The sequence below is a fragment of the Mirounga leonina genome, unplaced genomic scaffold (assembly GCF_011800145.1).
Source record: "Mirounga leonina isolate KUSES-001 unplaced genomic scaffold, KU_Mleo_1.0 Mir_168, whole genome shotgun sequence".
Lineage (NCBI taxonomy): Eukaryota > Metazoa > Chordata > Mammalia > Carnivora > Phocidae > Mirounga > Mirounga leonina.
The window spans coordinates 16,930,120-16,954,437 of NW_023270426.1; the positions used below are offsets into that span (position 1 = coordinate 16,930,120).

The 24,318-nt window shown below is 51.0% G+C and overlaps 1 protein-coding gene across 11 annotated transcripts in view; it reads right to left on the reverse strand.

Moving 5' to 3' along the window:
- Window positions 1-24,318, reverse strand: part of LOC118016615 (prolyl 4-hydroxylase subunit alpha-2) — a 44,498-nt gene that overhangs the window by 7,629 nt on the left and 12,551 nt on the right. For 10 of the 11 annotated variants that reach the window (XM_035014082.1, XM_035014081.1, XM_035014077.1 and 7 more), the window contains 9 exons: window positions 18,227-18,350; window positions 17,499-17,595; window positions 16,995-17,146; window positions 13,748-13,885; window positions 9,969-10,208; window positions 8,509-8,702; window positions 7,318-7,494; window positions 3,353-3,423; window positions 3,008-3,107 (listed from right to left, as the gene is read on the reverse strand). In XM_035014082.1, coding sequence (XP_034869973.1) covers window positions 3,008-3,107; window positions 3,353-3,423; window positions 7,318-7,494; window positions 8,509-8,702; window positions 9,969-10,208; window positions 13,748-13,885; window positions 16,995-17,146; window positions 17,499-17,595; window positions 18,227-18,308 — 1,251 coding nt within the window. In that variant the 5' untranslated portion in view covers window positions 18,309-18,350. The remainder of the gene's footprint in view (window positions 1-3,007; window positions 3,108-3,352; window positions 3,424-7,317; window positions 7,495-8,508; window positions 8,703-9,968; window positions 10,209-13,747; window positions 13,886-16,994; window positions 17,147-17,498; window positions 17,596-18,226; window positions 18,351-24,318) is intronic. The other variant, XM_035014084.1, reaches the window with a different exon arrangement.

A 24,318-nucleotide genomic window follows, 5' to 3' on the forward strand; every position in this document is an offset into this window, starting at 1 on the left:
ATAAAACAAGATGAAACCAGAGAGGGAGACAAATTTTAAGAGACTCTTAACCCTAGGAAACAAACTGAGGGTTGCTGGAGGGGAAGGGGGTGGGAGGATGGGGGAACTGGGTGATGGGCATTAAGGAGGGCACATGATGTAATGAGCACTGGGTATTATACACAACTGATGAAATCACTGAACTCTGCCTCTGAAGCTAATAATATACTATATGTTAATTAACTGAATTTAAATTAAAAAAAATAAATCCCCCACCAAAAAAAACTGATTCCTGTGGGGAGGCATTCATTTGAATCATTAAGTGTGTTGTTATAAAAGTATAAGAGCCAGTCATTTGAAAACCATGGGTATTTATGGTACTGAGGTCAGAGTGAAGACAAAAAAAATAAATGGTCAGAAATTACTAAGGCTAAGACATCAAGTCAGAAGTGCCTTCAGTCTTAGAGAATTCTGGCAGTGTGGCATCTCTTCCACTATCAGACAAGCCTTCATCCAGTTCAAAAGAAAGCCTTAATTGCTCTTTTTCTTCCAAATGATCCATTGCAAACACATCGACTACAGGTGAAAGAGGGTCAACAGGAAGCAGAAGAACTAGCTCTTTTCCAGGAACCTGTAACATTCTGAGGGACCATGGAGTTCAGGCTCTTGCTGGTGCCTAGGCACTGATTATACTGCAACCAGTCCACACTGAATGAACACTTAGAGGGAGGTGCTGAAACCCAGGTTCCTGTCCCTCAGACCATGCAGGGTCAAAGCTTTCAACACTGCTGGCTGGGGCAAAGGAAATGCCAAGACAGTTCCTAGAAGAAGAAGAAGGCAAACAAAAATGGGGCCTCAGCCCCTGAGCAGCTGTGGTCTGGGTCTTCCAGAAGAGCCCTGACTTTAAGAGCCCCTCCACGCGGAGTCCTGGCATTCAGATCCCACTGATCACTGACCTACAACATGATGACAGGCCAGACAAGATGGAGGCAGGGTTGTGGCAGAGAAGCCCGTCCAAGTACGAAGCTGCTGCCTTCTCCGCTGCATGTGATATAGGGTTCAGAGCGTGGAGCCAGGGAGCCAGCTGGGAGGGCAACCGGGACACAGGTCCCATCCCGTCTCCTCAGCCCACCGGTCAGGGTATGGAATCAGCCAGTCAAGCAGAATGCTGTCCTCGATGGGGGCCAAGAGAGTCCTATCACTGGCTCTGACAGTGGCAGATGTCCTAACAATAGTCCTGCTCCATGAAGACAGGAATCACAACAATGCCAACAGAGATGTACCTAGTGCACTCACAGTCCCTACTGCTCCTGAAATGGTGGAAGTGGGAAATGTGGCAGAAGTCCTCTACTGAAGTGCTTGTTTATGGGACCACCTTAAAATTAAATTAAGCTTGGGGCACCTGCATGGTTCAGTTGGTTAAGCATCCAACTCTCGATTTCCGCTCAGGTCACGATCTCAGGCTGGTGAGATTGAGCCCCATGTTGGGCTCTGCCCTCGGTGCGGAGTCTGCTTGAGATTCTCCCTCTCCCTCTGCCCCTCCCCTTGCTCACACTCTCAAATAAATAAATAAAATCTTTAAAAAAAATTAAATTGGGGCACCTGGGTGGCTCGGTTAAGCATCTGTCTTTGGTTCAGGTCATGCTCTAAGGGTCCTGGGATGGAACCCCGCGTCAGGCTCCCTGCTCAGCGGGGAGTGTGCTTTTCCCTCTCCCTCTACCCCTCTCCCCAGCTCATGTGCACATGCACTCTCTCAAATAAATAAATAAAATCTTAAAAAAAGATTAAGTTTATAAACTCAACACTAAACTGGACTGAACTGAAGATTATATAAAATTTTCACAAGACTGAAAGGTAATCAGCATGTTTTTAAAAACTGGTAGATTTCACACAAATCCATAAAGAGGACCTTCAAAACTGGTTTTCTGATTGCTGACACAGCTTGAGAAAAAAAAAAAAAATCAGTGATTTGTTTGAGTGTATCCAGGCAAAAGTTCAGAGAATCTTCCAAATGATCTTCAGTTCAATATTCTAATGAAATCTATGGTTGCCAAGCCTAAAGGTCAAAGGTTCAATCCTTAAATACACAGAAACTCTGGCCAGACAGACCCAGGGGACTCTTTAAAAAATGCCAGCAAGGGGCACCTGGGTGGCTCAGTCGATTATGCATCTGACTCTCAATTTCAGCTCGGGTCATGATCCCAGGGTCATGGGATGAAGCCCCGCATAGGGCTCCGCGCTCAGCGTGGAGTCTGCTTGAGATTCTCTCTCTCCCTCTGCCTCTGCCCCTTCCCCTGCTTGTGTGCGCACACACACGCTCTCTCAATAAATAAATAAAATCTTTTTAATAAAATGTAAAAAATGCCAGTGAAACTTCTCTAGCAGTGTCTCAGGTCACCACTTTACAATAGAACCCAGAAGTTCCAACGTTCAGAAGGGAGCATGGCCAAAACTGATTTAAACTCAATATATACCAGAGGATACATTATTAGGAGCTCTACCCGGCTGCCATGTGTCTTCACAATCACCTTTGAAATAAAGGCAGAAAGCCAGGGTTCCACAGGAGCTACAAAGCTCTCCACTCTCATCAGCACCTCCTGACCTCTCACTTTTCCTACCAATGTATCACAGAACACTTTACCTCCAAGTGCATGTGAACCAGGTGCATCGGAACTATGACCTCTAAAGATATTTATAGCTCTCTTAGAAGTGTCCCTAAAACAACTCAGGATTTCAGCTTCCATAGTCAAGAGATACAAATGGGTCTGCCATGCCCACCCCTGGCCCCTAGCTCCTAGTATGATACTTGGGCACACAAAAGATAATATCTGTTGAATGATAACTATTGGAATGACAGTGGGCATGCTTAATTCTAGCTTCCCTGTGTGAGGTCACTCCATATCCAAAGCACCGTGCAGTCATACATTTCACTGGGTAAGCCCCCTAAGCCTGGCTCTGGGCACCCTGCAAGACCACCTAGCCAGAAATACCCACTTCCCAACCCCAGGGTCCCGGGAGCCAGCCATACCTGCAGCAGTTCTGCAGTCTTTACTGTGAGTCCTGTGATGTGCTGCATCCGAAGATTCACTCGAGCCACAACAGGGTCATCGTCCTCCTCCAGCCATGAGCTAAGCCAAAAGAGGGAGAGAAAGGAAGATGGGGAAGGCAGCTTAGATGAGGTCTCGTACTCTCCCCCCAGAGTCAGAGCCAGCATGAACAAGCAGCACAGGATGAGTATTCTAAGTAAGGAAGGTGTCGGCAGGAAGGACAAGCCAAGCCAAGCTCCCTTGAGTGAAACGAGGAAGCCCTGGAGATAGGGCTTGAGCTGCCACCCCACCACCACCACCCCACCACCGCAACCACCTCTGCTAACCTTTTGGAAACCCTGTAGCTGGCAACAGTGAGGACGCCTGTCTTGGGATCACGAACAGTGGCTCGTGCAAGCTGGAAGGCAGGAAGAGAGGGCAGACTTATCCTTTTTTGCCTTGAGTGTTTTCCTAGAGAGACTGGACCAGATCTGCCATTCAGACCAGTGGGGGAAAGGAGTTTTTCAGGCAGTTGGCCCTAGACAAGGCACCGTGATCCTGCAAGCCAGGCAAGGGCAGGAGTCTAAGGCCCCCACATTTCCTGCTCTGCTGTCACGCCCTGGCCACTGCCCTGCTCTCAGCCAGGTCTGTGCTGTCTGCAGAACTATGCCTCTGGAGTCCCCTTTGTCCACCCACCCACCTGCCTGGACAGACTGCTTTCTCACCAGGCACACGTACCGCCCCTGCCTGAGCACCACCTGTGCGCAGCTACTCCCACCACATTCAGACCCCGTCCCTGATCCTCAACCTTGTATGCTCCTCTTGACCCGCTCCTTCTCAACCACAGCAGTTTCCTCTGCCAAGAAACCTACCCAAACACCCTTCTGCTGCAGCAGTTCACACTGGGCTCCCACTGCTGTGAAGAGCAAAGATAGAAGGCACACTCTCTACTCGCTTAGGAGCCTCACAGGGTCAGATGATAGAATCTGGAAAGGACTGTACAAATTGAAATATGTGATCTGCTGCCTGGAAGCCACGTACCTCCACATGTATGCTAACACACACACATCCACGAACACCCCTAACCTACCTCATACCCTCCCGATCTCCACAAGACAGGTACAGTGACGCTCCCAGGAAGCACTTGCTGCCCAAAGGCAGCTCACCATGCTTCAGCTGTGTACTGTCCTAATGACCTCACATGGGTGGGACCATAGACCCCACCCCAACAGCACTTCCCCCTAATTTCAATAAATACTTACTGAGTGCCTACTATGTGGCTGGCCGTTACACTGGGTGACCAAGACATGGCCCCCAGGGGGGAGAGCTGGGAGCAGGGTAAGCTTCATGTCTGTGGGAGCTCAGTCTATACAGTCGAGAATGGTCAGGGCAAGACCACCCAGCTGAGACCTGAGGGGTAAGCAGGAGTTAGCCAAGTAGGGGAACATTATAGGAACAGGGAAGGAACAGCAATGCAGAGGTCCAGGCACGAAAATGGGTGTGACACCATGACTGTGGATAAGAAGAGGCCAAAGAGGCAAGTGGAGACGGCCTGGAAGCAAGCTCATGGCAAATGAGAAACAGGGAAGGCAGGTAACGGACATTCACAATCAGAATGTGGACAGCTCGTGGAAAGCTGACTAAGGAAGGGCTGGAGTGGTAACAAGGCAGCCAGAGAGGAGCTCAAGGCAGAGCTCAAGGCAAGAGCCAATGGCAGAAGGGATGGGGAGGTGTGGGCAGAGCAGAAGACTGGCCAGGAGATCACCTAGCCAGGACACTGCACCCAGCTCAGGCATTGTGGCAGTGCACCGAGGACAGAGGACTTCCCTGAGCTCCCAGCTATGACTGCTCCCGATGACAAGTGCAGCTGCAACTAAGCCCCATCCAAACATCTGAGCCTCAGTGCTGGCCTGGCATCCACAAGGAGGCTGTGGGCAGCCGTGTTCTGCTCCCAGAGATAGGCACGGCTATTTTGAAAGCAGGCCAGGGACCCAAAAAGGCAGCTGCCAGGCATTCCCCGCAGGCCAAGTTAAGCTCATGGGCCCTACTTCAAAGCCATAATAGCATCTGTCCCTCACAGGCTCCGGAAAGGAGAGGTCAGTTTGTAATGGCCCATGCCATGGCTTCTATTCAAAGACAAGTTTTCCCAACACTCCCCCCACACCGCCCCTGCCACACATGTGCACCACACACCCAACACGAATACACACACAGAAATGTTTCAGTGCCTTGGCCTGAGGGACAACTGAGGAACCTCTCAGGAGGTCCTAGCAGAACAAAGCCTCTCTCACCTGGCAACCAGGGAAACAGTTTTCTTCCCTGGAGGACTTTGCAGCTGACCCAGGGAGTGGAAAGGGTGGGTCCTGGTCCCCATTCTCCACACACACTGGCTAGACCAATCCCTCAGCAACCTCAATGGCTGAGTCTGGGCGCTAGATGTCCTTGTACCTCAAGCCAAGGTCGCTTCATGATGAGGTGCAGGGGGGCCAGGATAGGAACCTATTTTCCGTCTCTCCACGAGTGTAGGGCCTCCTGGCCACTACAAGTCTATTAGGTGCAGAGCAACAGAGGATCCAGCTAAATGCCCCCCTTGTAATCACCAGTGATAGGAAAAGGGTGGGGACATGGCTGGAAGTGGTTCTACTTGAATGACGTCAAATGGGAGCAAATCTTCTATGAACTAGAAATACAAGAATAATTTTACAGCCTAATGACGTATATATGAAACCAACAGCCAACTGCATACTTAGACATGAAATACCAGAGGAATCTCCAGGAAATTCAGGAACAAGACCAGGATGCCAAATGTTAACAATGCTCAAGGAGTTCCAAGCAGTTCAACAAGATGATAAAAACAAAGGAACTATGATTATTAGGAAGGAGAAAACAAAATTTTCCTTATTTGCAGCTGATGATGGTGTCCGAACGACCGAGAGAGTCAGCTAAAACCTGAAAGAGGAATAAGGAAGTTGAACAACTAGCTGCAAATCCGTACAGGTCTGCTTCCCTGTGGGTAAAATGAAGACAATGACAGTGTACTTAACAGACGAGATAGTTTATATATGTTAAGCACTTAAAACAGGGCCTGTCACACTTAAGAACTCAGAAAACAGGGGCACCTGGGTGGCTCAGTCGTTAAGCGTCTGCCTTCGGCTCAGGTCATGATCCCAGAGTCCTGGTATCGAGCCTCACATCGGGCTCCTTGCTCAGCGGGAAGCCTGTTTCTCCCTCTCCCACTCCCCCTGCTTGTGTTCCCTCTCTCGCTGTGTCTCTCTCTCTGTCAAATAAATAAATAAAATCTTAAAAAAAAAAAAAAAAAAAAAGAACCTGACTCTTGATTTCAGCCAGGGTCACGATCTCAGGGTTGTGAGATCGAGCCCCGAGAAGGCTCCGCATTCAGCAGTAGTCTGCTTGAGATTCTTTCCCTCCCCACCGCGTTAAACTCACTCACGCATGCTCTTTCTCAAATAAATAAATCTTAAAAAGAGAACTCAGGGGCGCCTGGCTGGCTCAGTTGGTTAAGCGTCTGCCTTCAGCTCAGGTCCTGATCCCAGGGTCCTGGGATTGAGCCCCATGTCAGGCTCCAAAGGGAGCCTGCTTCTCCCTCTCCCTCTACCCCTCTCCCCTACTCATGTTCTCTCTCGCTCACTCTGCTCTCTCTCTCTCCAATAAATAAATAAATCTTCAAAAAAGAACTCAGTAAACGTTACCTGTTACTATAAAATATACTTTTATTTTCAATACTTCAGCATATGATATAGTAAGCTAATAAAACAAGGTAACCAGTAAAAAATATGATGAAAAAACAAAAAAAAAACTACCTAGGAATAAACCTAACAAGAAATGTGCCGGGCATGTATGAAGAAATTTTACAAGATATGAATAAATGGAGAGACCCGGAGTGCTTGTGGATAAGACTGAATAGTGTAAAGATGTTCATTCTCCAAGTCAATCACTTCTTCGCAGTACTAACTGGGAGCTCCACACGACCCAGGATGGCAGCACCCTATGGCAGTTCTCCAAAACTCGCCCACACACCAGCCCCCGACCAGGTGAGCTGACACTACCCCCTGTGGACCTGCCCTGCTCCCAGGGAGTCCTTCTGTCATAGCACCTGGCTGTCCACATTGGTTCCTTCAGTTTTCTTTGCCCTTGGACCGTGAACCCACAAGGTCAAACTGAGTCTGCAGTACCTCAGGACCCAGACAGCAGACTCATGCTAGACACTGGCAAAGGCCAGTGGAGTAAGCAAACAAACCACCCCATGATCCCGGGGATAAGGAGCCCAGGAAGGAACTGCAGAGACACCTACTTTGGGTTTCGCGATCTCCTTGATCCTCTCGATTTCCTCATCAGACATGACATCGTAGTACCTGACGATGTGTGGGCTGTCCCACTCATCCTCCTCTTTGAAGGGGGCAATGAGGAGCTGCGGCGATCTGTTGCCATGGTGGTACCTACAGAAAAGCCTCTTCTGCCTCCGGGGAGTCTGGGGAGCATACAAAGCAACAGGCTCTGAGCACAGTGAGTCCTAATCCTTGGCCCCAGGCTGGCTGGCTGCAGACCGGGTCTCAGAGCCCGCGCCCATCAGCTGCTCCCTCCTGCCTCACCACAGAAGCAAACAAAGCCCCACAGCTTGACTGAGAGAAACAATACCCCACAAATCATGTAATGTTTCCTCTCTTGCAAGAATTCCTCTCATCCACAAGTCCTGGGGCACAAGCTTAATCCCTAACTCTTCTCACAGAGATATGAGTAGGTGAGAAGGGCTGAGGCGGGGGAGAGGCCTTCTAGGTGGAGAAGCCACTGGGAGGCACACAGATATAGACACGGATGAGGCCCAGAGACCGCCTCATACCAGAGCCTGCTGAGGAAGCACTGGAGTCCCAGGGCTCTCAAAAATCAGTGACACCAGGGGCGCTTGGGAGGCTCAGTCGTTAAGTGTCTGCCTTTGGCTCAGGTCATGGTCCCAGGATCCTAGGATCGAGCCCCTCGTCGGGCTCCCTGCAGCGGGAAGCCTGCTTCTCCCTCTCCCACTCCCCCTGCTTATGTTCCCTCTCTCGCTGTCTCTCTGTCAAATAAATAAATAAAATCTTAAAAAAGAAATTTTTTTTAAACAAAAATAAATAAAAAATCAGTGACACCAGAGACTGAGCTGTTAGCTACTGCCGCGTCTTCACGACGGAGACCACAACTTCCCATGGGGCACATCCACACCCATGGTTTTCCTCACAGCATGAGTCTAGCAGAAGCTGGGCATGTTGCGGTAGGGAGGGGAGCTCAGCAATAACTCAGAGGATTCAAACCCCGCCTGGGACATCGGGGGAGACAGTCTCCCGTCCTACACCTCAGAGAACACCCACCCGTCAGCCTCAGCAGATGCTACAAAGAACTGGGCAAGACACTGAGGAAACAGCCTACACATAGAGGAACATCCTCCCTAAAGCTGCCCATCCAGAGCCGAAGTCTAGGTCCACATGTGGGACCTGGCCATGCGTCTCACCAGTTTGACACCCTCCCCACGACAGAGGCTCTCATAGATGTCCCTCTCAGGCAGGTAGTCCACAGGCCTCTCATAGATGCTTTCCTGTGTGGCTAGTCCAGCTTCTGTCTGATTTGATAACATTTTTTCTCTTTCTTCCTCCAACAACCGTTCAAAGTACCGCAGATTCCCTCCAGCTCGTTCATGGCTCGGGTCTAGAAAGAGCAAAGAACAAGAAGGAAAAGGAAACCACAAACATCTGTTAGGTCATTTAGAGAAATTATTCTGTAAGCGGTTTTCTCTCCCAGCAGCTCATTTGCACGCAGTATTGTGCTTTCCACAGCATCTAACCCGGGCTCGCTGGTCGGAGCTGAACAGCCAACACGGGCTCTCCCGGCTATCAGAGATGGGAAAGGAGCCACAGAGGAGGTCGCATAGCCAGCCACACAGGGGGCTCTCCTCTCAGGCCTCCCTGGAGGGCCCAACGGTGCAGGTCTAGAAAAGCAGTCCAGTCTCCTGCCGCCTCCTCCTGACTTGGCCGTGAGTCACTTACATCCGTTCCCTAGAGTACATCCATTACCGGTGACCAGATCACATGCTGGCCACAATGACAAGGCAGGCTGAAATCCTAGCAAAAAGAACAACCATATGACAATGCCAGAGCCTCATCTTGTGGGCCTCACAACACAGAGGAGCAAGCTTGGCAGGATTACTGTGCCACTCCATAGATGAGGAAACCAAGGCCCAAAGATATTAATAGATTCAGGCTAAGGTTAGACTGAACAGGAAGCCAGGCCTCCTGAGTCCCAGACCAAGGCTCTTACTAACATGACAGCATCTATGAAGCTCTCCTCCCACATCAGTCTTGCAGGACACTCATAGGGTAGCGGGCATCAGACACAAGGCCCATGAAAAGCAGCAGCAAAAGAAAGTCTTTGCTGATCTGTGACATTCCAGACTATGATTATCCCATCTATCAGTAAGAGGTGGAACAGACAGGTTTTAAAGACACAGTGCTTTTAATCTCCTTTAGTCCAAGACCCTTACAACACCAATGCCACAGCAAGTCCCCCAGTAAGACCTCAGACCTCGAACTAACAGGTCAGGCCATGGTCACTGCAGCAATCCTGAAGCGCGGTTTGCTTCCTGAGCTGCTCCTGACCATGTGAAGGCTCACCCTGCAGAGCAGCGGATGCACTGCACCACTGCATTCCTATTTTAAAAGGGAGTGTGTAAGGCCACAGGTCTGAGTGTATCCATAAGCAACTGGGCAAGGACTAGGGCCAGAAACGAGGTGGGTAAAGAGCTAACCAGCAGCTAGAACGGGCCTGAGAGCAGTAAGCCATTGGTCACTGGCCAGCAACATGTCAAACTGGCTCAGTCCCAGGAGATCGGCCAGGTAGTGGCCGATAGGTAGAGCTAGTGACTAGCTCTCGTGCCGGCCCCCCATCAGCTCTGACCTTCCCCTAGAACCTCCTTACCAAGAGAAAGCAGGCGGCGGGTGAGCTCCAGGGCACGGTGCAGGTCACCCAGCTGGAAGACAGCGTAGCTCAGGTAGTCCAGCACCTCAGCCTTGGCTATGGTGGCCTCCTCCCCAGCATCGAGCTGCTTCAGCACCTGCTCCATCCACAGGACTGTGTGGTAATAGTCACCTTCGTTGTAGGCAGAGCGGCCCATCCCAAAACAGTCATCCACACTCAGCATGGCCTGGTACTTGGTTCCTGCAGCAGGAAGGGCATACAGTCAGGCTCTAAAGAGCCTCTGGGCTATGGAGAGAGATTCCCACAGTGAGGAAGCCTGAGCCAGTGGAAGGGGGGCATCATCCCAGCAGAGTCCCACTGGGGCTTCAGGCCATGCACTTCCAAGTGAGCACAACCAGGTTGGGCCTGCCTCAGACTGGGGCTCACAGCCAATCTCCTGGCCACAGACTCCCCTTCTCCCATGTGGGAAGGGGCCTCTGTTGTGAAGAAGCCCAAGAAGCAATAGTATTCAGGAGAGTATGAAGGTCCTGTGAGCCACAGAGGAGATGTCTGCTGGGCAGCTGGCCCTAGGAGTCTGGAAGGTAGAAAAATTAGTTGAATAAAAAATACATAAAAATATTAAAAATGGAACTTAGGTGGCAGCTAAAGCCACGGATGAGGATAACTACTTCCAGCAAGAGTATGAAGAGAGAGGAGAGAACATGGCTAAGGCCAGAACCCTCCAGAGAAAGGACAAAGAGGAACGCTGAGCAGGACCTGAGAGGTAGCGCGAACAGACGCCAAGGGAGGTCAGAGCCAAGACTGCAGTGCCAGCTTTGATGGTTAGGTGGCGGGGACCTCGGTGAGCATCAATTCTGCAGGTCCTATGAGCACAGGTTATTTGCCATGGGCCTGGCACGGGAAAGTGACCTGAAGATAGTCTCAAGTCAAGAAGGATGAGATGTAGTATGCTACCTCTGGGAAAATGTAGGATTTAGGATAGGGGTGAGGTGGGAGGGGCCATGAGTGTACTCCTCAGGGAACAATGAAAAATCAGGCCCCATGCAGAGGAAGGAAGGGCTGTGACCCTCCCTGGAAAGCAGGGGAATCTCTGTTAACCCCATTAACAGAAACCTAGGCATGGGTGACATGGAAGAGCTGCCTTAGAGGGGCTTCTTTCTGCCTGATGTCCAAGGTGGGGCTCTGTCCACAATGAAACCCCTACTGCAATGGGTCGGGTACTTCAGAGACTGGGGTCTGCTCACTGTGATACTGCAGCAATAGGGCAACGTGGGGTAGGAAGGCGAGGAGAGTAAACACAAGATGGAGTTAGTAGACGGGCTAGGGATCAAGGGGTTCCTTGATCCCTTGGGCCTCCACAGATCTCCTTTAGCTATGCAGTTCTCAGGAACTCACAATGACAGAGGCACTGTAACACCGCAGCTGAGCTAGCTGGACAAAGCTGGGTCTGTGTGGGCCTCGCTATGGCACCCACCAGCTGTGTGTGCCCTTGGATAATTTACTGAGCCTCTCTGAGTCGCAGTCCCCTTAGGTCTAGAGTTAATACCATCAATTTTAGAGAACTCCTGGCAAGAATTCAATGAGATGACATGTAAAGATGTCTTCTATGATCCCCAGGATGCCAAATGTCTCACAGAGGCCGAGGTCAAGAACAGCTCCCACATATTCAGCATCCTCCCCAGAAGCCCATCAAAAGTCTACCCCCTTGGAAAGCACTCTCTGGAGAGTGCCAGCACTGAGTGCTGAAAAGCAATCAGACAGACATGAGACTCAGCTGATGTGGGTAAAGCTATTCCTGCAGAGGGTGTGGGATGGACAAGGAAGCTAGGTGAGGGGTAGCTTAGTACAAACTTAACTTAGTGTAGGCAAGGGGGCCCGGGAGAGGGCACCATGCAAGACCTCAAAGACCACACATAGGAGGAACTTGGGTTTAGCAGTTAAAAGTTAAGCTTTGTGATCAGGAACTGATGTAAATAGGAGATGTGCTTAAGACCACACGGAGAATGATTTTAAGGAGTGAGCTGGAGATACGCGACAAGTCAAAACGTTATTTCAATAATCCAGTTGAGAAGTGAGTGACCATGAGTCTGGAGTCAGGGACTCCAAGTAAAGAAGAAGACATAAGACAGGTAGGATCCACGGGCCTTAGGATTCTGACGTGGGCTACCAGTGGACGGAGGTGCTGTTTGCTCAGGCAAGGAGCGAGGGAGGAGGGTAAACATTTCAAAAGGCAATGAGGATTTCAGTTTGGAACATGTGACTTTTGAGGAGTCCACAGAACACCCAAGTAGAGATGCCCCAAAGGCATTTGCCTTCACTGGTTGGAGGCTTGGCTGTAAGCCTTGATAGGAAACAGAGATGTGGTTATCATCCATGTACATGCTATGGGAATGGCTGGGCTCACCTGGAGAAGGTGCTTAGGGAAAACTCTAAGTAAGAGAATCCTGGGGAATAACTCCCTTCCACCCTCCCTGCTCCTCCAGGACATGCAAGGATCTGTTAACTGAATGTACAACGTCAATGCTTGGGTGTGGCTCCCTCCTCCTACCAACCATTGTCACAGCTACAGCGTGAACACATCTTGCAGGTGCCCTGAGGGGCCTCCTCTCACTGGCTCTGGCCTGGCTTGATCCAAGACCTGACTGAGGCAGGAATTAAGAAGTCTACACTCCTTCCCAGTGGCTCACCAGACTCCTCAGTGCCCGATTCTAGGCCTTTCCTGGCCGACAACAGATTGCCTCTTTCTCCTACACACTGTGATTCCCTGGGTTTGTGCCTCTTTTGGGGCCCCATGGGCGAGTGGCATCCAAAGTCTAATGGGGTCTAACTGAACCCCTGGGTTTATTGGCCTCTAACAGTCCCCCAGACCCAATATATCTTCTTCTTAGCATACTGACGCAATCAGAAGAAAGGGGCCTGTTAAAAAAAAAAAAAAAAAAAAAAAAATGAGAGCAGAAAAGCCAGAAAAAGAAGCAATAGAGATCAGTGCCCCAGAATTCAAAGGAGGGAGAGCATCAGGAAGACTGGGACACTCAATGTGCCAAATACTGCTGAAAAATTTAAGGACATTATGCCTGAAACCCCACTGCTGGCTTTAGCAGCTGAGTGGCCACTGGTGACCTGGCAGGGACAGGAGCAGTGGATGGTGGGCAAAGAGGCCAGACTCTGCATGTTCAGGAGGACCTGGGAAGCAAAGAAGTGCAGAGCATGCGGCTGACTGTCCAGCAGCCTAGCCAGGTTAGGCTAACCAAGAGATCCATCAACAGCAGAGACTCAAAGGGCTTTGGGTCCTGAGGGAGGGGTTTGTAAGATGAGTAAGAACCCATGGTGTGTGTGAGATCAGGGGGTAGAGCCAAGTGCGGTGGGCCAAGAACGAACAGGGCAGAGACTGTAACTGAGGACACAGGGCAGGGAGTCCAGAGATCAGCCTTCATCGAAAAGAAATCAGAGGGTGTGGGGACAGAAGCAGGTCTGGAAGCAGATCTGAGCAGTGCTCTGGAGGCAGAGGCCAAGGGGTCCTGAGCAGCAGCCTTGGCTTTCTCTGAGAGGGGAGAGAAGAGAGAGGAGAGGGTGTGGGAGGGAAGGGGCGGGGCTGAGAGGAGGTGGCTGTCATGTGAATGAGGGGGACTGGCACCAACCGGAAACCCAAGAGAGCATCACCACCAGCAGGGATGGTGTGCCTGAGGGTAAAGACCACAAGACTGGTCGCTCCAACCCTGTCCAGACGCCCTAGTAGACGCACATTCACTGGATGGGCAAAGCCTGGAGTGGTAAGGTACCTGGAAGTTGTCCTTTAGAAATCGTGTCTGGGTCCAGCTTGTATGTGTCCTGAAGTCTCATCAGGGCCTTGGCGGCTCCCATTTCGTCTTCGTCAGTGGGGAAGAACTGCCGCTGCACAGACAGGTTGGCAATAAAACCTTCCAAATGAGAGTGAGAACAAGAGGTTACCCTTGATCCAAGGGTACAATTCCCCCCGGGACCAGAAAGGTACCCAGTGGAGGATTTCTGGCTAGTGCAAACTCCGTGCCCCTTCCTTCAGGCAGTTTCCCCTTCCTCCAGGAAGTCCTCCCTGATGGCTTCAGTCCATGAAGTCCTCTTTACTTCCTCCTCACTGAACGGACTGCCTGTACTGCTCATTTGGGATTGAACAAAGATCACCCCACAAACTGGTTAACATGTGGGAGTCTGAGAGTCTTGGCTCCAAAGCACTCAGTCAGCCCTGGTGGAGACAGAAGGGACAGAGGACAGAAACAGTAATTGAAAAGGACACAGGAGAAGACTCAAGAAGGACCTGTTGATCACTTAATGGAAAATGAATCACATGGAAAACCTTGGTCCAGAATCACTACTGTTGGGGGGCTGCAGATAAACAGACCGCCAGCCCACATTCCAGGTCAAGGAGCCCAAGGGACAGAGGTAGTCAACTCAGGGAACCTTACCTGGCCACTCATTACTGACCACTGGCCCTTATCATCCAGAAAGGTGATGATGACAGTCTTGGGAGGGATTTGGTGCTGTCTCCACCCCCCAGATTAGGGACTGGGGGACCATCTGGCCAGAACAAGCATTGAAGTGGGACTGCCCAAGCCCAGCATAGGACCCTGAGAGACCAAACTGGCTCTTGGTCTTGCGCTCTAGGGGACCCCCACAACTCAGACCTGCCATGAGCTGAAAGGCATGAGCTTCCTGAATGTAGTGCTCAAGACCACAGCCTGGAAACTAGGACAGCCCCTGACCTCAGACATGCCCAAGGAGGCTGTTCTGGGACTCCAAGCCCTAGCTCTTAAGCAAGATATGCACCTCTTATATCTCAGGACTCCAGGTGGAGGCCAGGCCCTCCCAAGCTGATTCAGGAGTTTCAATGCTGCCTGTGAGCTAAGAATTGGGAGGGGAACCGCAGGGCCCTTTCTTCCCTGGTCTCTTCCTCAGGGCTGCAGTACCCATGGCCACCTACTCTCAGGACCCCAGGCTCAAACACCCACTTCTAACCATGCCTAGGGACCCAGGGATCAAGAAGCTGTAATCCTGCCTTCCTCATGGCTGCCCAGTCAGGGATTCTAAGAGTCTGGAATTCAGGAAGAAGAAAACATGCCCCCAGAAAAAGCCACACCGTCAGCATGTCCCCCTCATTTCAGAGGCAAGAACTCTCAAGTCAGAGGTGAAAACAACCTATTGCTCTCTGGGCCTGTCCTGTCTGCCTTCTGGTAATTACAAGGTTTCCTACAAGAACCAGATGTTGACGGTGGGGGCGGGGTATGGAGAGCAAGATGAGGGAGCGGAAGGTCATCCCAGCAGGCTTACTCTCCCCGCCAGGCAATGCTGGCGGCGGAACAGCCCGTTCTGAGCTACAGCCCCAGGCTGGAAGACAGAGGGCTGGGAAAGGCAGCCATGGCTTCTGGAGGCGGTGAGCTCACTGGGCACAGCTCCAGCGGGGCTGAACTCACCAATCCCTCCCCAGAGGCCACCCTGCCCCCAGCCAAGCCCAGCCCAGTCTGGCCACATGGGCTGAACTGCCTCAACCAGAGACAGCCAGTCTGAAGTTAATCAGCACTCCCGACTCGGGGAGAAAAGGCAGCAGGTCCAGGAGGCTGAGCCCAGGGCTGGCTGGAGTCAGGAGGGCCCACCTCCATGCCTGCCCCACCACCTCCTGCTGAGAGGAAAATGTTCGAGCATAAAAAATACCACCACAGTAAAAGATACCAAGCACGGTTAAAGCTTTAAAGCTTTAAAAAAGTTCATACTCTGACCTGCAAATACCACTTCTAAGAATTTAAACTAAGAAAATAATCAGAGAGGGTGCCTGGGTGGCTCAGTCGGTTAAGCGTCTGCAGACGCCTTCAGCTCAGGTCATGATCCCAGAGTCCTGGGATCGAGCCCCTGTGTCGGGCTCCCTGCTCAGCAGAGAGCCTGCTTCTCCCTCTTCCTTTTTTTTTTTTTTTTTTTAAGGTTTTATTTATTTTTTGACAGAGAGAAAGATCGCGAGAGCAGGAACACAAGCAGGGAGAGTGGGAGAGGGAGAAGCAGGCTTCCCGCGGAGCAGGGAGCCCGATGCGGGGCTCGATCCCAGGACCCCAGGATCATGACCCGAGCCAAAGGCAGACACTTAACAACTGAGCCACCCAGGCGCCCCTCTCCCTCTCCCTTTGCCCCCTCCCCGCCCTCTTGTGCTGGCTCACATACTCTCTCTCTCTGAAATAAATAAAATCTTTAAAAATAAATAAATAAATAAATTTAAAAATGAATTTAAAAAAAAATAATCAAAGGTAGGCACAAAGATGTATATGCACGATTGCTGATAATGTGGAAACAATCCCTCGTCCACTAATTTGACCAGTTTTATACTACATAGGTTTGACTTATTACTGTGTAGCCATTAAAATCATTTTGTATAACATTTAATGGACATTTAAAGAAGCTGGAAAATTCAGGAAATCACTGTATGCTTATGGCACAAATCTGCCTACAGATATGTTTTATTTTTAAAAGGTATGAATGGGAATGGATTTAGATGAGGCCCATAATCCCCAGCTTACGCTGGCCCCATCACCCAGCCCACTTGACTCACTTTTGTTAATTCATTTGGTCCCGCAAAGCAAGTGAGTTTGCATTCCCTGGACTATATGAATGGGTCCATTTCTTCTTGTAATGTAAATGCAAGCGTAGGAAGACTGGAATTTGAATAGTGCTTATCACTAGACAACCGGGTTAAGAATTCTAATTTTCTTACATCATTTTGTTTTCTAACTTTTCTACAAAAACACATTAGTAAAGCATGATTTAAAAAAGAGGAAATGAAAACACTAGGACAAGGCAAGAACTGATTATTCTTACATATTAAAAACAAGGACAGCCAACTGCTAGGTGCCCACAGAGAAGGGAGACGGCTACAGGCCCGGCAGGGTGCATATCCACACACTGTACATGCCCACCAACACCTGCAGACCTGTGACAGGCTCAGACGCACACTCCCCAGACACAAGCACACGGACACACCAGCTCCCCAAGCACCTGCTCACCATTCCTCACCTGCAGCTGAGTCCTGCAGGACAAGGTCCTCCAGCGCAGGCCAATCTGTGTTCAGCCGCTTCACCAGTTTATAAGCATTCACGGGGTGGGCCAGGTAACCTTCGGGGTCAGCAGCTGACTTGCTGGTCAAGGCTTCCATTTTGTTGGCCCAACTTTGGAAACAGAGGAAAAGGAAGACGTAACACACCCACTCACACAGGTCTTGACCTATGGTAATTTCCCTGGTGAAATTCCCTTTTCTATCAAGAGGCAGTATGAATGAATAGAGCAACTGCCCACTGACACTTGCAGTCCCTTAATCTAGAAAAGAGGTAGGAACTCTAATGTATGCAAAAACGCTCTTAAATAGGGAAAAGCAGGAAGTCCTTAGCCCATGCACTGAGCCACTCTGGAGGACTGGCATGAAGTAACCTCCAGGCCAGCCCCTCGCTGCTCTCTCAAGGGCTTCCTCTTATGGGCACCCTGGATAGGTTCTGGGGGGTGGGGCCTTAGGACATCAGATACCTCTTAATCTTGGAGAGCTTGGCTTCCTCCACAAGGATATACTCCTTCAGAGATTGCACCAGGTCCTTCTCCGCATAAATTAAGTCGGTCATGTGCCCTGCAGGGAAAGAGAAAAGGGCCAGAAAGAAATGGATGAGGGACATCCATCCCCCTTCCTTGAGGCACAGAACACCAGCGCAGAGGCAAGTCCTCTGGATCACTGGCATGTCAACTCTCTTGGGATCATGGGGACTTGGGAGTTAAAGGGGACCTAGGTACTCACATGGTCCTGGCCCCCAGCTTCGTAAAACAGGGGTGGAGACTCCAAGGGGAGGGGGAGATGAGCGCACTGGGAGTGCCTTAAGGAAGAAGCCCCAAATCTCATTCTCCTACTGGCACCCGGATGGGTCATGGCACCTGGGCCTGGACATCCTAAGGGCTTCTTTGCTCAGAACCACTCTCTGGCCCTGGACAAGATGGTCAGAAAGGCCAGGGAACCCAGGAGCAGCCTGCGCTTCTCAGGGAGGAGATCCAGTTGAGACAGCTGGCTCCCAGCAAAGGACAGTCAGGTCATCAGGGCCTCAGAAGGGGAAACGGCAGCTCCGCAAGCCCCCCTTTCCCCAGAACTGGTCAAAACCAGTGGGTGAGCCATCCCACCTTGAGTGAGAACAGGCTTCGGGTGGTGACATTCCCCGGCACTTGAGCCAAGGATCTCTCAGGGAGAAGACAGTCCTGTTGGCACAACATACCAATAGAAGTGAAGACTTCAGCCTGCACACAGCCCAGGACACCAAACCAGGCCACTAGCAATGTGGACAGCCAGCGTTTCATGGTCACAGAGAGCAGTGTCTGCAAGGCATTCAGTGACAGCCACTGGATCAACAGGTGAAAAAAGCAACTTAGGTGAAGAGATACATACACATGTGCACATAAATACACCGAACATGCCAAAATCCTGACCTAGCACACAGAAACTAAGGATATTCTGCACCAGCAGTGGAAAGAGGCCAGGGTGTGCAACCAGTGATATGTGCTCAATTCTGGCCCCTGCTCCGGGAGGCCATGTGCCCTTGGGAGAGCCCCTGCCCCCCAGATTCCCGATAACCACCGGCAACATGGAAAGGCTGAATGGTGTGGGAGACAGTCCCCTCTGCTTCTAATAGTCAGTCCAAGATTCTGGCCCACTCCTTCTCATTTCACAGATTGCTTGTCTTATTTCTTTCTTTCCAATACGTGTGTCAGGACGGTGCCAGGTGCTGGGGACCCACAGGTAACATGTAGCTCCTGCCTACGAGAAGACTGAAAGTACAGGAGAAACAATGACAGACAGAGAACTTGACCCAACAGGCTGCAGGGACCCCACCCCCCAAAATGAGGTGTACAGCAGATGGCTGGCCACGAGGGGAGTAAAACTGCAGCTGGCCACAGCAAAGGCAGTGTGGGGAGCAGGCACTCTGGGCAGACATTGCTCTTCCTGCCTGCCACCTCACCAGACACTGTCCTCACTAGCAAGTCACCACTCACAAATATTTGCTGAAGATCCACATAGGCTATTCACCGAGTTAGGCACTTGGGATATAAAAATCAATCAGCCATGCAAGGCCAAAACCCTGGGATGGGCTGGACTGCTGACATGGATGCAAGACCAGCCTCTGGCTTCTCGTCAGCCTAGAAACAGCCAGGCTCGACTGTGAAAGCAGGAGGCACAAGCTGGGGCAAGCCCCACTGGCAGCAGCCCTAAGTACATAACGGGAACTTTGGACATGGTCTCCCAGCTCAGCCAGCAGCCCAGGGCACACTGGAGCCCCAGCTCTACCAGTCCCTTCTCTTCCTGCTCGACGTCAGCCAAACCCCACCAGACATATACTAAGAGAAAACAAGGACGATGAAGAAAATACAAAGGCTTCTCCCCAAGATGTAAGCCTTACCTGACAGAATTCCACGTCTGAGCTAACGCCAGTTCATCAGTATTTTGCCTGCTCTGGTTGATCAGACACACAGTCATGCCTACCATTCCTCGCCTTACAAGAAATTCCAACCCACCGTGGCTCCAGGTTAGGCTCAGAGAAGCCGAACCACAAGGTCCACCCTCAAACGGGTTCCTCTATCAGGAGGAGAGAATAAGTGAATGGCTGCTTCTGTTCATGTCCCTGCTAGATATCTGCTGAGCCATCAGCATGCCCATCGGTGCCCTAGGTGTTGGGGGCCGAGATGCACAGAATAAGAGCTTTTGGGCCAGAACCTGCTGCAGGGCACGGAGTATCAGGCTAAGGGATGGACTATGGAGTTAGGGCAGCAGAGGAAAGCAAGTCACTGGGAGAAGGTGAGCAGGCCATCGGCCCCGAGGTGGAGCGCAGGTCCTCCCTGTCCCAGCCGCAGGTCTGCTCCCAGGTCTCACATCCTCTGCATCTCCAGCCCAGGATTCCTGAAGACCCCTCGTCTTGCTTACATAAGCCCCTTTACAGGGAGTAGTGTCTGTTCCTTACACCTCAAGAGGCTTAACTAACTCAGGAAAGCACCTTCTATACGTGAAAAGAAGGAACAGTAAAATCCAGGGCCAAGAGGTCGTATCTGGACAGTGAGGGACCAGCCAACTGCCTATCAGGCTGGGATGGTGGGAGAGCAGGGCCCAGGCAAGAGACCAGACCGGACACGGTTGGAAGGAGGGGAACCCAGCGCTTCTCCCCTGCTGTCACTGGCTGCGGTGGCATACCTCTTCAGAGACGGGGTAACAAGTTCAACGGAGGGAGACACCTCTCTGTTCCTCTCAAATCCTCCCGGTGATACTGTCCAGGGTTCATGCCTTACAGCACTCAGGAAAAAGCAGCCAGGTCCCTTCATTACATGAATACTAGCTGTTATCTCTCTGGAATGTACTATCCGGCTTAGACTAAGCCCATCCACGAATACCAGCCCGGAGGCAGAGCCCCAAAGAATCACAGATGGGGTTCTGGGAAATGGCTTGCCAAGAGCCTGCGAAGTCCTGCTCTGATGGGGGGAGGGGGGAATAACTCCACTGGCCAGAGAGCTAGGTACCCCCAAGCAGCCCCTAGACTGCCACCTCAGGCAGAGATGCCCTAGAGTCCCAACATTTCTCCGGATCCTGACCCTGAACGCTAAAGGCTTTGTATAAAAAGTTATCTAATCAGGGTCAGGTTGGGAAGAGGCAGCATCCAAGAGGGACTGTCCCACAGTGTTGGGAAGCCCCTACTTGCCTTGCCCCCAGTCCAATCTCATACCTATACCCAGAGTTTGCTTAGGACAGAGCAGGTGGGAATGTGTGTGCATGCCTGGTGCCCCCCGCCCCCACCTCCACCGAGTGTCCAGTGCTGCCAAAAGCCCTTCTAGGAACCCTCAGAAATCCATGCTGAACAGACCTGGAAATGGGCAATGTCAAACCTCCTTTTATGAAAAACAAAACACAAAGTGGCACCAAGCCTGAGGAGAAAACCAACATGGAGTTTTATCTGCACTGCATCCCAAGCTTAGAACGTCTGCCCCATATCAGGCATCCAACAAATAATGCTTCACCACAGACTTGTTCAAGTTAGAAACAACAACAAAAAATTTTACAATTTTTCCACATAATGGATTGTTAAGAAGGGACACTGTATGCATATTAAGTCCCAAGTTTGAACCCCCACAGGGAAGTTATCCAAAGCCCACCAACACCCCAGTGACAATGATTCACTCACCAGGTGACCAGCACTGTTTCTAAGCACAAGCAAATTCCAAGACATATAATCAGAGGCCCCACAAGCCTGCTCTTTGGAAAGGACATTTACAATCTGGCCAAATGGCCATGAAAAGAGGTTTCCAGCTGCAAACCAGCAGCGTCCTTAGCTTCTCCCCTTACCTCATCAAGCATGAACCTCTGCCAAGCTCCCAGCTGCAACCCAAATGCAACAGCTTGAATTTTAACAATGTATTTAACAGCCTAGAGACAGAACATGGGTTTGCTGAGTACAAGCAGGTCTTGCCTGGCACTAATCAAGAAGCTGCCTGCCTTCTGTGAAGGAGCAAAAGCCTGTCCAAAAAGGGCGCCCCCCAGTGGCCCTGCCTCCCAGTGGTGTGGCCAACTCTGGACCACCAAAGCCACAAGGACTTGTGAGTTGTGGAGAGGCTCAGGAGGCCTCGGAACTTAGGCACGTGGAAGTCCATTCAGGCCCAGAAGCTGACCCCCGGGGAGGATGGAAAGCACCCTACTCTCCTTACCTGACATCAGGCCTCAGTCATCACCCTGGTCTGAGGCACCCCCAATTCCCTCCCACAGCCATCCTGGCCCCTGCCTGTCCTGGTCTCTCCTCTCATCTGGTGTTCCCCCCTACCTCTGCCCTACAAGGCAGCCAGCATGGCTTACCGCAGCTCCTCATTTGGTCTCTCTCCCCACTGCCCTCGGAATCAAGTCCAAACTCCTTAGCCCCAAGGGCCTTTTTGACTCTGCATGACATGGTCCTACAGTCCTCTCCAGCCCTATCTCATGACTCTAGGTTTCCCAGCTTCAGATGCTACATCACATGGAAAAATATTCTTCAAGGAGGACTTTCTTCACTGAAACCTCGATGTTCACCTGTATCCATCCTTACGCTTCTCTATCAGGTATACGAACATGTTGATTTGTACCTCCCACTTAGGTACCATCAAAACCACAGCGTCTCCTGTTTCCGTAGCTAGGCAGTGGAGGAGCAGAGAAGGCTATAAAGATCAACATGCAAAGTCCAAATCGGACTTTCAGTCAGGGTCTTGGCAGAGGCTTGGCAATCTGAGTGAGACTAACTCATAAGAAGGGACTACACATGAGAACAAAATCCACAAAGCAATATATAGGATGCCTCCGATGTCCCAGTTCACAGGCTCTTGGCCTCACCAGTCCGCTGGGCCCTGGGTCTCTTGCTGGGCCTCAGAGTCAGTGGGGGTGTGTGTGCAGGCCCCATATCTCTGGCTCCTCCCGCTACTTCCAAACTCCACAGAAGTGCCACACTGGCCTCCCCAGTGGCTGCCGGAGGACTCTGGTAGTGCAACCAAGGAGCAAGAGGGAGCTAACTCCCATGAGGCAACTCTGACCAATGAAGACAGAAGACAGGAGGAGGTGGGCAGATAAACTCCCCCACCAGGCCTCTGCTGACAAACTGTTCTGTGGCATGGAGTTTCTGTAGAGCTCACCCAGACGTACCCTGCATGGCAGCTACTGTCCAGCCGACTAAAGCACCACCTTGTGCCTTCCCTCCTTCTCTCCCTCGGGTTTCTCTTCCCTTACCCTTGCTGCCCTGCACCTTCCAATAAAGCATGAAGCACCACCTCAGGCTCTGCTTTTTTGGGAACTAAGCTAACCACTACTTGTATTTCCAAAAATCTTTCATTTCTACCATCTAATCCTCACCAAAACCTTGTAAACAAGATAATCATCCCTGCTTCACATACAGAAGCTAGATAAGTGAGTCTGAGCGAGTTTCCTGCACACCTGACATGCTACCACAAATGAGTGGCAGAGCTGAGACTCAAACCCAAAACACACTTTCCATTAGCTACTGCAACCATTCTGTCCCACTCAGTGACATCCACTGTCTTACAGCACAAGGGTCTCCCACAAGGAGGAGCCCAGTTGACCTAGCAGAGCAGGCCTGCCCAGGTCAAGGTCTTTATCATGGTTCACAAATCAGGTGTATGACATGCAGGGCGGGATCCCACCAAAAGTGGACAGCAACATGGGGCCTCGAGTTCAGGTGAGCAGTCAGTCCTGCCTCAGACATCCCAGCACCCAGCAATGATCACCCAGCCCCGCTCAGGGCAAGGCAGTACAGTCTAGTCAGGGGTCAGACAACCCCAACTTCAATCTCAGCTCCACCATCACTTCTTGGCTTTGTGACTTTACACAAGTTCCAGATCTCTCTGAGCCTTTTTCCCATCTATATCATGGTGACAACATGAGGACCTACATCTCACAGGGTTGTTTCGAGGACTGAATGAGATGGCAATTATCCGTGGGCAGCCTACCATCAAGCACAGCTTATACCAGACATCAGCACCCAGGGTACTGGAATAACATCAGCAGACCTTAAGCGGCCAGCTGCCTGGCTGATCCCTGGCAAAGAAGAAGAGTCCAGTCTAGGGGACAGTGAAGATGAAAACGAGGCAGATACTGGGCAGTCTCCAATTCCCACGAGGGTCAAAAGAAATGAAACATTACTTTAGGAGAGAGCAGAGTCAGACATAATGCGGCACACTGACCATCAGGGAATAACCCTGGAACAGGTCAAATAGTGGCTCTACAGCTCATCAAGGGAAGAAAGCTCTCCAGCAAAAGGCAGGGGACCGGACTAATACTCTAGGATCTCTTGTAGTCCTACACCTCTGATCTACTGGTTTTGAGTTCCTACAAGTACCAGGCCTCAGGATCTCGGCCACACCCTGGTCCTTGGGAGTGCCAGGTACGGAGCAGGCTCTACTCTAGCAAGCACTTCCTGAAAGGTCTAGAGCACGTACTGGTCTGTGAACAGGCTCAGACAGATCCAATCTGAGCTGGAGAACTCACTCCCCAAATACTTAATCCTCTGCCAGGCAACGACACCACTTGAACAAAAACTCTCTTCTAAGGCTCCAAGAAGTCTAGTCTAGACTTTTCATTCCCCCTTCTGAGAATAAAAACTATATCCTTCAGTCCACACCGCCACCAAAAACCCCAGACACCACAGGAGCACTGGCCCTCTCACTCTAAGTCAGGCTGATGTCCCACTCTGGGGCACTTCAAAAGTCCAAACGGTTAGATTCAGGCAATCTCAGTTTAACTCTTGCTCTAGCATTCTGTCTAGGCTTGCACGTGCCTGCATCAGAGCATTTCCTG